Source organism: Chroicocephalus ridibundus, chromosome 4 (genome assembly GCF_963924245.1).
Source record: "Chroicocephalus ridibundus chromosome 4, bChrRid1.1, whole genome shotgun sequence".
NCBI classification, from domain to species: domain Eukaryota; kingdom Metazoa; phylum Chordata; class Aves; order Charadriiformes; family Laridae; genus Chroicocephalus; species Chroicocephalus ridibundus.
Window position 1 is genome coordinate 13,084,713 of NC_086287.1, and position 13,545 is coordinate 13,098,257.

The following is a 13,545-nucleotide window of genomic DNA, read 5'->3' on the forward strand; positions in this document are numbered from 1 at the left end:
GGGACAACCACTTCCCTAGTCCTGCTGGACATGCTATTTCTGATACAAGCCAGGATGCTATTGGCCTTCTTGGCCACCTGGGCACACTACCAGCTCATTTTCAGCCGGCCGTTGACCAACAGTCCCAGGTCCTTTTCCGACAGGCAGCTTTCCAGCTCTTCCCCAAGCCTGTAACATTGCGTGGGCTCGTTGTGCCCCAAGTGCAGGACCTGGCACTTGGCCTTGTTGAACCTCATACCATTGGCCTCAGCCCATCGATCCAGCCTGTCCCTATCCCTCTTGTAAAGCCTTCCTACCCACAAGCAGATCAACACTCCTGCACATCTTGGCATCTACTGAGGGTGCACTTGATCCCCTCGTCCAGGTTGTTGATATTAAACGGAACCAGTCACAGTACTGAGCCCCAGGGAACACCACGTGTGACCGGCCACCAAACAGATTTAACTCCGTTCACCACCACTCTTTGGGCCCAGCCATCCAGCCAGTTTTTTTAGCCAGCGAAGAGTACACTTCTACAAGCTGCAGCACAAACAAGCTGTACACAGGAATACCTGTACTGATGTTACAAGCCTCTGAAAATGAGTGATGCAAGAGCAGATAATTATCATAGGTAGATCAAATTTATTTACACTATAGGAGAAAGCCTTAAGTCTGTTGATCCCCCATCATCAGTTGATATTTATGACTGTTTAGAAGTATACTTTAAGAGAGGTCTCATTTAGCGTAGATGAACAACAAAACCAGATGAGATATTCTAAGTTCTCTCACAAACAAGACAGGACTATCATACAAAGTAAAAACGTAAAAGGTATTCCAGCCTATCGGTTTTTACTGATGAGAACCGTATATTCAGAGAACAGTTACCTAAACCAAGCCTCTGAATTTGTCATAAACGAACAGCACTGAGACTTCTGACAAATAGAAATACTTAGCAGTGTAAAAGCTTCCCCAACAGACTAATGTATTAAGCCTTTATTAATTTTACTGTATGTCTTCTTTACACGAGGTAGAATGCATATGCATAAATATTTTGCATCCAAGCCACAGAACACACTGTTACTGTCTTAGTTCCTCCCACTATTTTCTTCCTAATTTCTAAATAAGCAGTTCTCTTCCCATTCTCAGCAATTCATGCTTTTTCCTCCTTACCTTAGATCCAGGTCTTTCTTCACATAGTTTCACCTAGTCCCCCATCTTCACAGTCGTGGCTCCACTTCAGATCTTCCAGGGGCTTCATCTTTCCACCACACGGTACCATTTCTAAAGCTGTAGAGACAGACTGCTAAAGGTACTAACGCACAGACTGTGGTGCTTCTCTCCCAGCATAACTATCAGTGAGTAGTTTTATCAGCTCATCTCTCACAAGAGGGAATCACAAGCATTACACAGGAGCAGTAAGCAGATCTAATCAGGACTTGCCACAGCATATTCCTGACTCAATATTTTATTTCCACAACTATAGCATTAAATAAGTGTTAGACGATATTAAACAAAACTTTTAACTTTAATATTCAAATTCAACACTAGTAAGAACAGAGCACAAATGAGAAACATTGTTTAAACTAAAATTAATGAAGAGACAAGCCAGTAATTAAAACAGTTCTATTTTTAGCAACATTTGTCAGCCTAGGTCCAACACCAGTAGAGGTTCTGATGGCCAAATTCTGTTCATTTTGGAACTTAAAATGGAATAGTTAAGCTTTGTCTGTTGGCATCTCAGACTGCAGTTTCAGTATAGTATACTATAAGCACAATCAAACTTATGTACATAAACAATGAAAAACAACCTGAACAGTTACACTAAACAATTATTTACAAGTACTCCAACATAAAAAAAAAAATATACAATAGCCTCAAGAATGAACAACTGAAGAGAATATCAACATTTAGAGAACCTTATTAGAAAGAATTACAAAACATCAATAGCCAAGACATTAACAATTGCACTACACTAATACAGAGTCCAAATATTAAATTGGTGCATTATTTCACAATGCACTAGCTTTGAGAGAAAAATGCTGCCTTCACTAAAATGCAGCTTAGATTCGTTTCACGTAATTGTTTTAACAAGAAGCCTATTAACACAATAATGATTGTTTTAATGCTACAGTTTTACAGCGAGGACAACAAACTAAAAATAGCAGCAGTTCCACATGGCACTTAATTCCACAGTTTTCTAAGCTGTGGTTTATGCAATGCCTACAAAGTGCTCCCAGTTGAATATACAAATAAAATTCACAATAAAAGTCTACCTGACATCAGGTACATTGAGTGTAGGTGGCCTTAAAGCCTGTTTTTCAAAATGTATTCCCCTCTGCTCCAAAAAAATCAGTAACTATGAAAGCAAGGCCCCCTCCCTCCCTCTTAAAGATCATTAGGGATATTACTTCTTATTAAAATGCCATAACACTACAAAGCAGCACACCACTATAGTGGTTAACCCTGGGACGATGTAACATCTAACAGTGTAACTGAAAGGCTTATGGATTAGCATCCAGGATCCTCTATAGACAAGATAGAAACTGAGTCCATTCACTCAAATGGTTAATACAGCTAATCAGCCATATTGTAGAAGTAAAAACCCAGAAGCGATTCCTGTAAAACTAGTGACACTGATCGGAGACAGGACAAGAAACCAGGAACTGAGTGCTTCCTTCAACTCCTTAGGCTTCAATCCGGCAGAGATGCTATCGCCATCCTCAGTAGTTCTTTTAGACTTCACAGTTAGTATATAGTAAGACTAACTGAGCGGTTCATTTTCTTTCCAATGAGTCGAGATGGTCTATTTTGTGTTGTAGATCTAGTTGTCATTCTGTCAGTGAACAGTGCTCGCTCCTCAGCTGCGGCCTTTGCCATCTGTGCCTTCTTCAGCTCCCTGCAAGACACTGAGAGTCACACTTGTGCAACGGTATCGGTAACGACTTATGGGCGTATCACAGCAGGAGCATTTCAAATGAATCACAGCAGTTCAGAACTAAAGACTTTCATCAGGTTAGGTCATACTAAGACCATTATCATTTGCATCCACCTGTTCACAACCCAGAGGACAGAAGTAGGATGTTCCTTACTTGTCTAAATGTTCTTTCTTTCGAACAACAAGGACAGGAAATGAGAAATTCACACAACTCAGTCAGAATTTGAAATCCAGCCTTTTATAAGCAGATCAATACTTCAATTACTAGAACACAGTAGGATGCTGTATGATAAATCACTGAAGAGCTACTTACTGAGGTTTGCCCAAATGAAGCATTCAGCCACAACGGAACTTCTGTGAAGTTTCACACAAACAGACACACACTTAGATGAACGTAACTGGCAACATACAACTAGGGAAGCATCCTTTTCCTTTTGCATACCCACATCAAAAGCTTATCACCACCTAAATCTTTTTTGCCTAACATGAAAATTTGAGCCCAAAACTGCAAGGCTAAGACACTGAGGGTAGCACAGGCCATTGTGCCCATGCAACGTTCCATCAACTATTCTGTTTCAGAGAATTACCAATACTCAGTTTGAGGACAAAGTTAAATAAAACTAAGGATAAAACTATGAAATAGTCTGACTAAAGAGCAAAGTTATCTTTATCAAGGGTTTTCCCACACACCCTTTTTCTCCTTTCCTTAAATGTTGACATACGGCTAGCTGTAAGGATTCCCTCCGTACTCTTTTCCTTCTCCTATCCGAAACTATCACTCAAAAATTTTTCTCTACCCTAAGAACTAGTATTTGTAATCTCACTTCACATTTGGACTCCAAAACGAGATCAAATTTTACAAGTTTGCTGTATATTGGTGTAGTTGTTATTTAGTTTTAAATTACATATTTTAGTTTAATAAGCTACTCCCGTTTCTCACTTTTATCCAAAGTATTATTCATGAACACCCATTCCCTGTCTAATCTGCCCCACGTCACCCCTGTGTCAGTTCATTGCAAGAGAACACAATCAATTTTTAGTTATCTTCCCTAAAGATTAAACGTCAGTCACAAATGCACACACGTGTGCACACCCACGCACCACAGTAAACTACCATTCTTCCTTAGAAGTTGAATCCTGAATTCTTCCTTCCTCTAAATAAGATGACACAGTAGAAAAGCTGAGTTCCCTTACAAGGATTCCTTTCACTGATGGTAATTTATATACACAAATGCTATCTTAAATGAGTCAAATGCAGGAGTGTTAAAAAACCAAAATAAACCAGAAATACCTACCTGAATTATTTTATGGAACACTATCCCACACAACATTAAAAGTTACTGTGGATAAACGTTCTTTTAAAATCATTCTTGAATTTACAGTTATTTTATAAAGACGTACCCTACTTGTTGCCAGGCCAGAATTAGTCTTCATAAAATATTAGCTTTGCCAACTTCTCCTTTCACATGATACAAAAAAATGTTGTCTTTATACAAGCAAGCAAGTTACCTCAGCAAATCTGTCCTTGAATAACCTGCACAAACTGTCAAATTATTCTTTCTGCAATCAGTGTAATTCATAAGAAGATTATAAAGATAACCATCTAAAATGGCAAGTCTGGCTACATTCAGACTGTAGCAATGGTAAGATAAGCAGATAGCAATGGAGAAAATCCAAATGAGAAGTTAACGCCTCCATTCAAAATGAGCCAGTCAAAGTAATCGCTGTTCTATATTCCCTTATAAAAGCCTGCCTATTACACATAATATGTGCAAAGTTAACTGCAATGAAAGGTTCAGATGATTGCTTCTTGACTTACTAACTCTTTCTCTGAAACTTAAGCAAAAATCAGACTTCCCTAAAAGGAATCTCTTCTTCAAAGCGTTAATTTGGAGTTGTGTGTTTGAGCAAGGGGTAGGACAAGAAGACCTCACAATACAAATGACTCTCTGGTAACCTAATAACACTACTGTGTACAAGTCAAATTAGTCCAGAACCATTCCTGATGTGCCATTTCATTTAAGTTCAAAACAGCTCATTTAAGTCATGTTTTCCAATGTGTTTCAATGTACAGATGACCTAGGAACACACAGGTTCAAATAATACAGATGTAAGTTACACTATACATGTCACAAAAGTATGCATTATGCTTGAAACATTTCTTAAAAACTGTAATGGTTTGTATGCCTTGAATACTAACAGTGTAGTTGAGATTCCCTTAGAGCGTTCCAGAAGTTCCTTCTATGGAGAAAGCTCCTTTTAAAGTTACATGACCCACTTTGTACTCTCAGGGATGTATGTGCATACAGATTTGCGGATCTCATGCAGAAACAAGGATGGTCCTGTTTTACCATTACTCTACTATCATATGAAAACCCATTAGAAATTAAGTTATATTTAAGGACCCCAAGGAACTACTTACTTCTGCAAGAGAGAGTTTTTGAATTTTTCAGCATTCAGTTCTATCCGGAGCTGCTCTGCACTCTTTTTTGCAGCAGAGAGAAGCACTGAATGCTTGACTAGTGCCACAGCTGAAGGCCTTTTCTCTGGATCAGGATTAATCATAACCTTGGAAAAAAGAAAATAAGGCATTCTAGTTAAGGCCAGTAATACAGCAAATTACACTAATCAGTGAGCCACTGGTACAAGAGTTCTTACTTTCAGTAAGTCTAGTAATTCTTGAGAAAGCACTTGTGGTATTCTAGGTAGTTTTCCTTGTCGAATTTCATGCCATTGGTCCCCATTAGTTGGAAGTGGTTCAGCCCCAGCAGCACACACAACAGTCAGAGCAAGAGCAAAAATATCTGCTTTTGGCAAATGAGTGTAGTTCTTGAAAATAAAGAAAAATAAGTTTACTACACGTACCACCCAGTGTTAAGACAGCTAAACTATTCAGCACAGAACACATCCAGAATATTACATTCCCCTTCTAAGTACTACCAGTGTTCAAGGGTATACCATTTAGGTAGCTTCTCCTCCAGCGAGGAGGTGGCAGACAGCAACTCATTACTCTAAAGAAAACAGCATGCAGACCCAACATCACTATTTTCCTTAAACAGAACAGTTACCTCTTGTAGGACTTCATTTGCAAGAAAACGGCTATCCCCTTCCTCCACTTGTGGACTTGATACTCGAGTTACATGACCAAGGTCACCTGCAAAAAGAAATGAATTTTTTTTTGGTCTTTTTCAGAAGACAAATAGACAATACAATTCTTTTGAGCACAAGTGTGCTGCTTCTCACCTATTTTAAATATGACTCTATCAGATGACCAGTCATCATCATCACCTTCTTCTGAAGTTATAGTTGGGACTGATGTCCTAGATATGAAAATATTACCTGAAAAAGGAGCAGAATGTCTAAAAAAAAAATCCAGTTTATATCCAATTTCTACTTCCTCTAGTTTCACTACAGCTTGCTTTAGCCACACAGAAGTTTTAGATGTACACATACCCAGTTCCTTGAGCGAGAAACTATAACTTGCTTGCGCTGGCCCCTCTGCTGGGATGGGAGCCAAGTGTTATGCAAGTAGAGTCAACTACACAAAAAGGACCCAAGATAAACTCAACAGTTTAAGTCTGCTAGCCAATTTTATAACTGACATCTTTGTACAGCTATTTAGAACTTCAGTGAAGAATTTACAGTTAGTAAGGTGTGGCTAACTGTTCATTTTTCTACAGCAGATTAAATTAACTGAGGAAGTTGTCAATACAGAGTAAAGCGGTTTACAAACTTACTAGGTTTGATATCCATGTGTACAAGTGACATTGAATGAATGTACTTTAAGCCTCGAGCCACCTGAAGTAACAGGTCCTTCAGTTCTGGTTCAGTAAAATAACGCATATTCCTGTAATTTTCACTTATGGCATCTGCTAAACTGCCACCTAAAGCAACATTAAAGAAAACAACTAATTATTTTACACCAAACAATTGATAAAGTAATGACAACTTGCTTCCAAAAGTAAGTACAACTGGCTTCCAAAATTGACAGTGAACATATCCCCAAGAACTTGCTGATGATACATAAGAAGCATAAAATCTAGTGTAGTATCCCCCTCTTTATAGCCATGTAATATAATAAAATTATTTTTCTCCTGTAGTTGCCATGCAAATTAACAGGATACCAACAGAATGGAAAAGACCTCTCTCCCTCTTCCAAATCTCTGTCAGGGTATCAGACATAGCAAAAAGCTTCATAAATCAGGTCCACCTCCCTTTCTAAAGGAAACTCTCTGGTAATTGTCTCTATTCCAGCTTGTACTATTGTACAGAAGAAAGAACAGTTTTGCTGCTCACACATGCTTCACTGTACTTCCAATATTCTTGAAGACTTAAGACTTTGCAATTTTGTACAGTTTTTGCTTCATATATCTAATATGCCTTTGGCAGCAGCAAAGAACATCAGACATTTGAGACAGTGATGGTATGAGCTATGTCTAGGGCAATCAATTCCTAACTAGTCCTAGGGATTTGTAGAGATATCTGTATATCTTCAAAAATTAGATTTTTTGAAAGCAAGTTCAGAACGAGCGATAAACTTTACTTACCATTGCAATATTCATTCTGTATAAGCATATGATCATCTTCTGCCCATGCAGAGTAGTATCTTACTACATGAGAATGCTGTCCCAGAACTGCATGCGCATATACCTCTCTTAAAGCATTTTGCCTGTTACAGTCACAAAAAATAAGTGCACAGAAGAATATTATGAGATGAAATCAGTCCTATTTCAGCTTGATATAAACACTTATTATAATATCGTGCCCCTCTGACAGCTCAGGTTTCTAAAATCTTCATATTCAGTTCTATGGCACCTTAAGATGTATTTGTACTTACATCCAAACAGCTAAAATAATTTACATTGTATTAAAAGACTAAGTATATGGAACCTGAAAAAAAAAAAAAAGGCTTTATTGCAGATAATTCTTGAGGGAGCTGCCACCTCCATTACGTACTTTCCAACCAGCAGCAAGCTTTGAGAAGCATCACTGAAGTTTTAGGAAAAAACTGAAGATAACGATAAGCCAGAAGTATGACCGAACTCAACATGCCTAACTTCTTGTGGGTAAGTCTGGTATGCAATTTTGATCAACTCAAACCTGTGGAGTTTTACATTTTAACTTTTAAAACAGTGGGGAAAATGTCAAGAATCACAGGCTCATTCACAAATGCCAAAAAATACCTCAAAACTAAGTTAACCAATCTGCATGTCACTCAAGTTAACAAGGAAAAGGACCTAGTTGGGAATACTGCTTTCCTTTCATATCTCAAAGGATCATCGCTGCACAGTTTATTCATATAGTCCCTCCTGCCATTAACGCAAGTATTATTCTTACTTTCCAGATAAGAACAATCTGTTTCCACACAGAATATTGGGACAAATGTCTGCTAGTGACTTCAAAATTGTATCTGTTTCACATTTAATTCATGTATAACTCTACCTTTCTCTTAAATGCCTTTTCTAGACACCAATACAGGGGAGGAAAAAGCATCAAGAGGTGACTTTTAACTTTTAATAGTAGTAAATACTCACTCATCCACTGAGCCAGCTAAAGGTTTCTTGGATCGCTTTATTGCATAAATACAGCCATCAAGCCTCTTCACACATTTAAACACAGAACCAAATTCACCAGACCCAATCTTCTCCAACTCATGAAATTCAGTTGCATACCGTGACTTCATATTACTTTCTGTTATTGTTATCCTCTGCAAAGATTAGAAAGGAAAATCCTTAGATCTGCAGATACACAAGCTTCCAAACTTAGAATCAAGTTCCAAAGATTAATTACCTTTGCAGGTCTGATAGTTTCATCTTCAGGCTCTCCATCACTTGCTTCCATGTCCTCTCCACAAGAGCTGAAATTCACACCAGTTACTTTTGCAGAAGTAATACGGCTTAAACAAACTTAAAACTGAAATCTAGCAGTTGTTGATTCTTCTGAGATTCAGTTCTCCCATTCTACTGAAGTTTAGTTTAACTAATTGTTAGCTACATTTATAAGCACAAACTCATAAAATAAAGACACTGTTTCTTTCTTCATGTTTCATACTAGTATTTAATGTGTTTTTCCCTCCTCAAAAAGAGACTGTGCATAGCTCATTCAGTCAGGTAAAAAGACTGTAGGACACAGCCTAGTCTATCCTCTCTGTATATTGATCAAAAGATCTAGTGCTAAATGGTTATTTCATAATATCATGCATCTCAGAGCAGATACTTTAAAACCTATATTATGCATCGCTAACAGATTTGCAAGGAAATACTTTAAAAGAAGCAATTTGTAACAAAACTTTTGCAGCTAGAAGTAGTTCTAAAGATAAGCTTAACAAAGACAGAAGTTACTCACTCATTCCAGTGCGTTCTCTTCCTCCTACGACATCTTCCTTCAGAGTTGTGAAGGAACATGGAATCAGGAGTGAAAGGATTAATGTTCACATGAGGTGTTTGTCTGATATCTTCTTCTTGCTTCTCCGATTTCCCAACATTCATAAATAGAGAGCCCCCTCGAAGTTTGACTGAGCTGGAGCCTATTCCTTGTGCTTTAGAAAGCAAACTCTACATTTATTAAAAAAAACAAAACAGAAGACAGACATTTATAGCCTCAACGTTGATTTTTGATTTAGAAGCATGTCAGGTCATGCTTCAAAGCCATCATTACAATACTGTCTTATCAAAGTTATCATGAGTTGTTTAAATACCTGCATTTCCATCAAAAAGAATTCCGAAGAAGCTATTAGGCTTTACACGCCACACAAAAAGTGTTAAAGGAAACACTGACTATTAAAATAATTTTTAGAAGACAGGAAAGATTATGAGAGCAGTGTTTTTCTGTCTCTTATCATGTCATCACCTAACCTTCTTGGACAATTCTTTGTCCCTGAAATGAACACAGATGAAACTCATGGACCATCCTGTTCTATATCACCATGATGTTCATGTACAAAATATGAAAGTTAGATCAGATGTAGGAAATGGCCTTTGGTGACTACAAATTTAGGTGACAAACTAAAAAAAGATAAGTAAATAAAAGATTTAATACTGATGCACAGATGCCTCTTCATGAGCCTACAAAGAATTGCTCAAGAATTGACATCACTAACGCGCTGTCAGTTCAATATCCAAGCCAGACCTTTTGGGTGGCAATCTGCCAGGCCAGGTATTTTCCAGGGACATGACGAAACCTCTCTCACTTAAGTAGGGAAGTTTACACCCAAGTCTCCTACACCCTGGTGAGGATGCCAACCACTGACCTACTGGATCACAAGCAGGAGCATCGCCTTACCCTCGCAAAACCTTACAAAATAAAGAACTGACATCCCTAAAGCCTAAACCACCATAGGGAAGAAGGCTGATATGTGGGAACCTCAACTGCACTCCCCAAATCTGGACTAGATGAAGACCTATAAATCGCTGTGCATCTCAACACACATTTCAGTACTTCCACTGGATACCATAACTGATTCTTCCAGATTTCAAGGGTAACCTCTCCAAGATAATTCATGTGGAATTTGGACACCTAATTTAAGAATCCCACTAAACCACAGTGTTAAGACCTTGTTTTAGTGTCACAATCCACAAGCCTCTTCCATTTCTGAAGCACCTGCTCCTGATTCAGCACAAGATCATCACCAATTTTATTATTTCCCAACAGGTACCACTGAGTTCTACCAATGAAACCCCATTTGAGGCAGAGGGTGTAGAAAAACCAATTAACAAGGTTGCCTTCCTCGCACCTTTAAGTCAGTTGCTTTCAATCTATAGTCTATAGACCCCTGGGAGATTATCCCTGGGGATTATCCCTGGATTACTTCTAAAGGGCAATATGAAAAGTAATGAGGAAAACAAGCCTATTATCACTAGACTTAAATTCACTATGTGGTGTTTTACATAAACGTCGAGTTCAAGACTTGAAATGCCTTCCAAAAAGTCTGTTATTGACAGACTTAAGAGCCACCTATCCCTCAAACAACCTTTTACATTGGGCGCAGGAGTCAGTGCAGACCCGCACTTGCGCTGGCGTGTGGTACAATGGTAGAACTCCAGGCATCCCAGTGCACTAACAGACGCGCAGGAGCCGATTCCAGTTCAAGCTTTAACTTTCTGGTTATAAAGGTACAAACGCTCACACGACAGCAACATATTTTATTTTAATATTCCACTTTTACCCTTTTCTAAAATCTTTTCCACAGAGCATAGAGAAAGCAGGGTACTCATATATTTATTTATAAATACATTTTTACATCTATGATTTTTATAGATAAGCGTATACGTCCGAGGGGATTGTTCCACGCCCGCAGTCACGCTACGGGACAAGACACACGATCGGGAGGTTTCGGGGGCGGACGGTGCTCCTTCCGCTCCGCCGTTAGCGGCAGCCCTGGCCGCGGGGCGAACCGAGAGGCCCCGCGGCCGGGCTGAGGGCGAGGCGCCGCCCCCTCGCCCTTTAACGCCGCACCCGCCCCGCCGGGCCCACCGGCGGGCGAGCGGCCGGCCGTGCCGCGGGTTACATAACCGTAACGGACGGGCTGTGGGCAGGTCCCCGGGGCAGACGCCAACTTGCCGTTACGGGCGGGCGATGGCCCCGCCGCCGGCCCCCAACCCCCACGCTTCAACCGCCAAGCGCGGACCCCCACCCCAGCCCGCCGGGGGCGGGCCGGCCGCCGAGCCCTGCCCGGCCCAGCATACCCCCTCCCTCCGCCCTCAGCCCGGTCAGGGGGGCCCCGGGGCGGGTGTCTCACCTTGGGGGTGTGCGGCGTGTCGAAGAGGCGCAGCTTGCGGAAGGTCTTGTGAGGCGGGGTGCCGGGGTAGTCGGGCAGCGGCGAGCTGGGCTCCTCGCTCCGCACCCGGTAACCGCTAGCCGCCGGGTGGGGCGGGGAGCGCCCGCAGTAGCGGCGGCCCTTGTGAGGGGGCGGCGGCGAAGGCGAGCCGGCCATGAAATAGGCTCCGGGCGACTTCACCGGAGAGGAGCCGAACCCCTCCTCCTCCCACGAGTCCCCCTCGTCCGGCAGCGGCGCCGCCGCTGGCTCCATCTCCTCCTCCTCTTCCTCCAGCAGGGGTGGGTCGCCCCGCGCCGGGGTGCGAGCCGCCGAGAGCGGCGAGTCCGCCTCCTGGAAGGCCGAGTCCTCGCCGGTGCTGTTGCCGCTGCTGCCGCCTTCCTCCTCCTCGTCCTCCTCCTCCTCCTCGCAGTCACTGTGGCCGCTCAGGAACAGCAGCTTCTGACGGATCGGGGCGGCCGCCCGCCGGGCCGAGACCCGCCGCGGCGGCGCCGCCTGCTGCAAACTCAGAAAGCTCATGGTGGCTCAGCTGCGAGCCCCGCTGACGGCCGAGCCCGGCCGCGCCCGCTGTCGCTGTGCCTGCACGGCACCCCTGGGTGCGGCGGCGGCTCCGCACGGCGCTACCCCCGGGCACAGCTCGCCTCGCGCTGTTCGGACTCCGCGGCTTTCCCGCGACCGTTAGTCACGTGGCGCGCACGCCAGCCAATCACGCCCGCCCCCTAGGTTTGAAAACACGGAGGGCGGGGGCGGGACTACGCACGGACGCGTCACGGGGCGCTTTGGCGCGAACGCCGCGAGCGGAGGGGGCGGGGCGGGGGCGAGGTCGGGCACACAGACGTGTCCGCCGGTGAGGCGCGGGCCAGGCGCCATCTTGGCCCAGGGGCCGGGCCCGTCCCGCCCGGCCGGCTCCCCGCCTCGGGGCGCGGGTGTTTCATTCCTGGTTGGTTGGGCAAAAATCTGCATTTCGCGTGCCCGAAAACAATAATAATTCCTTTCAGGCCGGTTAAAGACAGCTTTTTTCTTTTTGCAAAACCGAAAAAGCAACGTGTTCCAAATAACTCTATTCTTGGGATTTAAAACGCAGTCAGAAACACAGGAGCCTCACATACAGCACCCCATGGTGTTAACTCCCGCAGGAAACTTCAATGTGATTTACAGTGGATGCTAATTACCAGACAGAGTGTCTCCCTACAGATGCCACAACTTCCCCTCTCGGCTTCATCTTGATGTAACCCAATTGATTGAATGTAACCCAAAAAACAGACCTGCCACTCTCTCTCCTGTACTAAATCACATTAAAATGAGCCCCTTGGGTAACAAAGGTCCTGAAAAAAACCCATTTTTTTCCATGCACACGAGCCCCAGACAACCCGGAGGAAGCCAGGTGTTAAGTCTCTCCCTGCTCCCCCGGCTCTCCAGGCGGACACACCGTCCCCTGGACGTGCAGGTAGCACCAGGACGTCACTTCCCCAAGAGCTGTGGGCACCTGGGATAGGGAGACCCTGTGCCACAGCCCCTCTTCTGCCAGCTTGTGTTCCGGCCAGCCACCTCCCCAAAGCCCTCCTGGCCTGGAGGACAAAGACCTCATCTGCTGCAAATGGTACACCTCTACAGAGAGGTCTGGCCGTGGGCCTGAAAGCTTCAAAGATAATGAACCAAAACACCTAAGGCCCAGTCAGTAGAAAACAGAAGTTTGTACTTAACCATGCTTCCGTTGTTTGCTGATATCCTGCCGCTGGTCCCCAAGGTCCATGGGCAGAAGCCTCAGAAGCAACTCTGGATGTGGTTCCAGCTCCTGCAACTGCAGCTGGGGTGCAGATCTTCCCAATGCTGAAGGTCAGCAGCAGGGCTTGGTGGC

At 43.0% G+C, this 13,545-nt stretch overlaps 1 protein-coding gene across 2 annotated transcripts; it reads right to left on the bottom strand.

Annotated features, from left to right (window-relative positions):
• Positions 1 to 1,456: 1,456 nt before the first annotated feature.
• WEE1 (WEE1 G2 checkpoint kinase) lies at positions 1,457 to 12,352 on the bottom strand. 2 transcript variants are annotated; one of them, XM_063333897.1, is made up of 11 exons: positions 11,652 to 12,352; positions 9,260 to 9,468; positions 8,705 to 8,771; positions 8,449 to 8,621; positions 7,462 to 7,583; positions 6,652 to 6,798; positions 6,158 to 6,253; positions 5,983 to 6,068; positions 5,573 to 5,743; positions 5,337 to 5,482; positions 1,457 to 2,875 (listed from the first exon to the last, which is right to left on the bottom strand). In XM_063333897.1, exons 1-11 carry the CDS (start codon positions 12,204 to 12,206, stop codon positions 2,725 to 2,727), a joined length of 1,923 nt encoding a protein of 640 aa, XP_063189967.1. In that variant the 5' UTR covers positions 12,207 to 12,352; the 3' UTR covers positions 1,457 to 2,724. The 2 variants fall into 2 exon arrangements, with proteins under 2 accessions (XP_063189967.1, XP_063189968.1); XM_063333898.1 differs by having other exon boundaries at positions 2,703 to 2,885.
• Positions 12,353 to 13,545: the final 1,193 nt, after the last annotated feature.

Bases quoted from the DNA above. Each gene is read 5' to 3' on its own strand.
- WEE1 (XM_063333897.1), bottom strand. From the start codon at position 12,206: ATGAGCTTTCTGAGTTTGCAGCAGGCGGCGCCGCCGCGGCGGGTCTCG. The intron at 6,069-6,157 runs GTGAGAAGCAGC...TTCTTTTTGCAG, and splicing joins TAGAGTCATATTTAAAATAG to GTGACCTTGGTCATGTAACT. The intron at 2,876-5,336 runs GTAAGTAGTTCC...AGTGTCTTGCAG, and splicing joins AAAAACTCTCTCTTGCAGAA to GGAGCTGAAGAAGGCACAGA.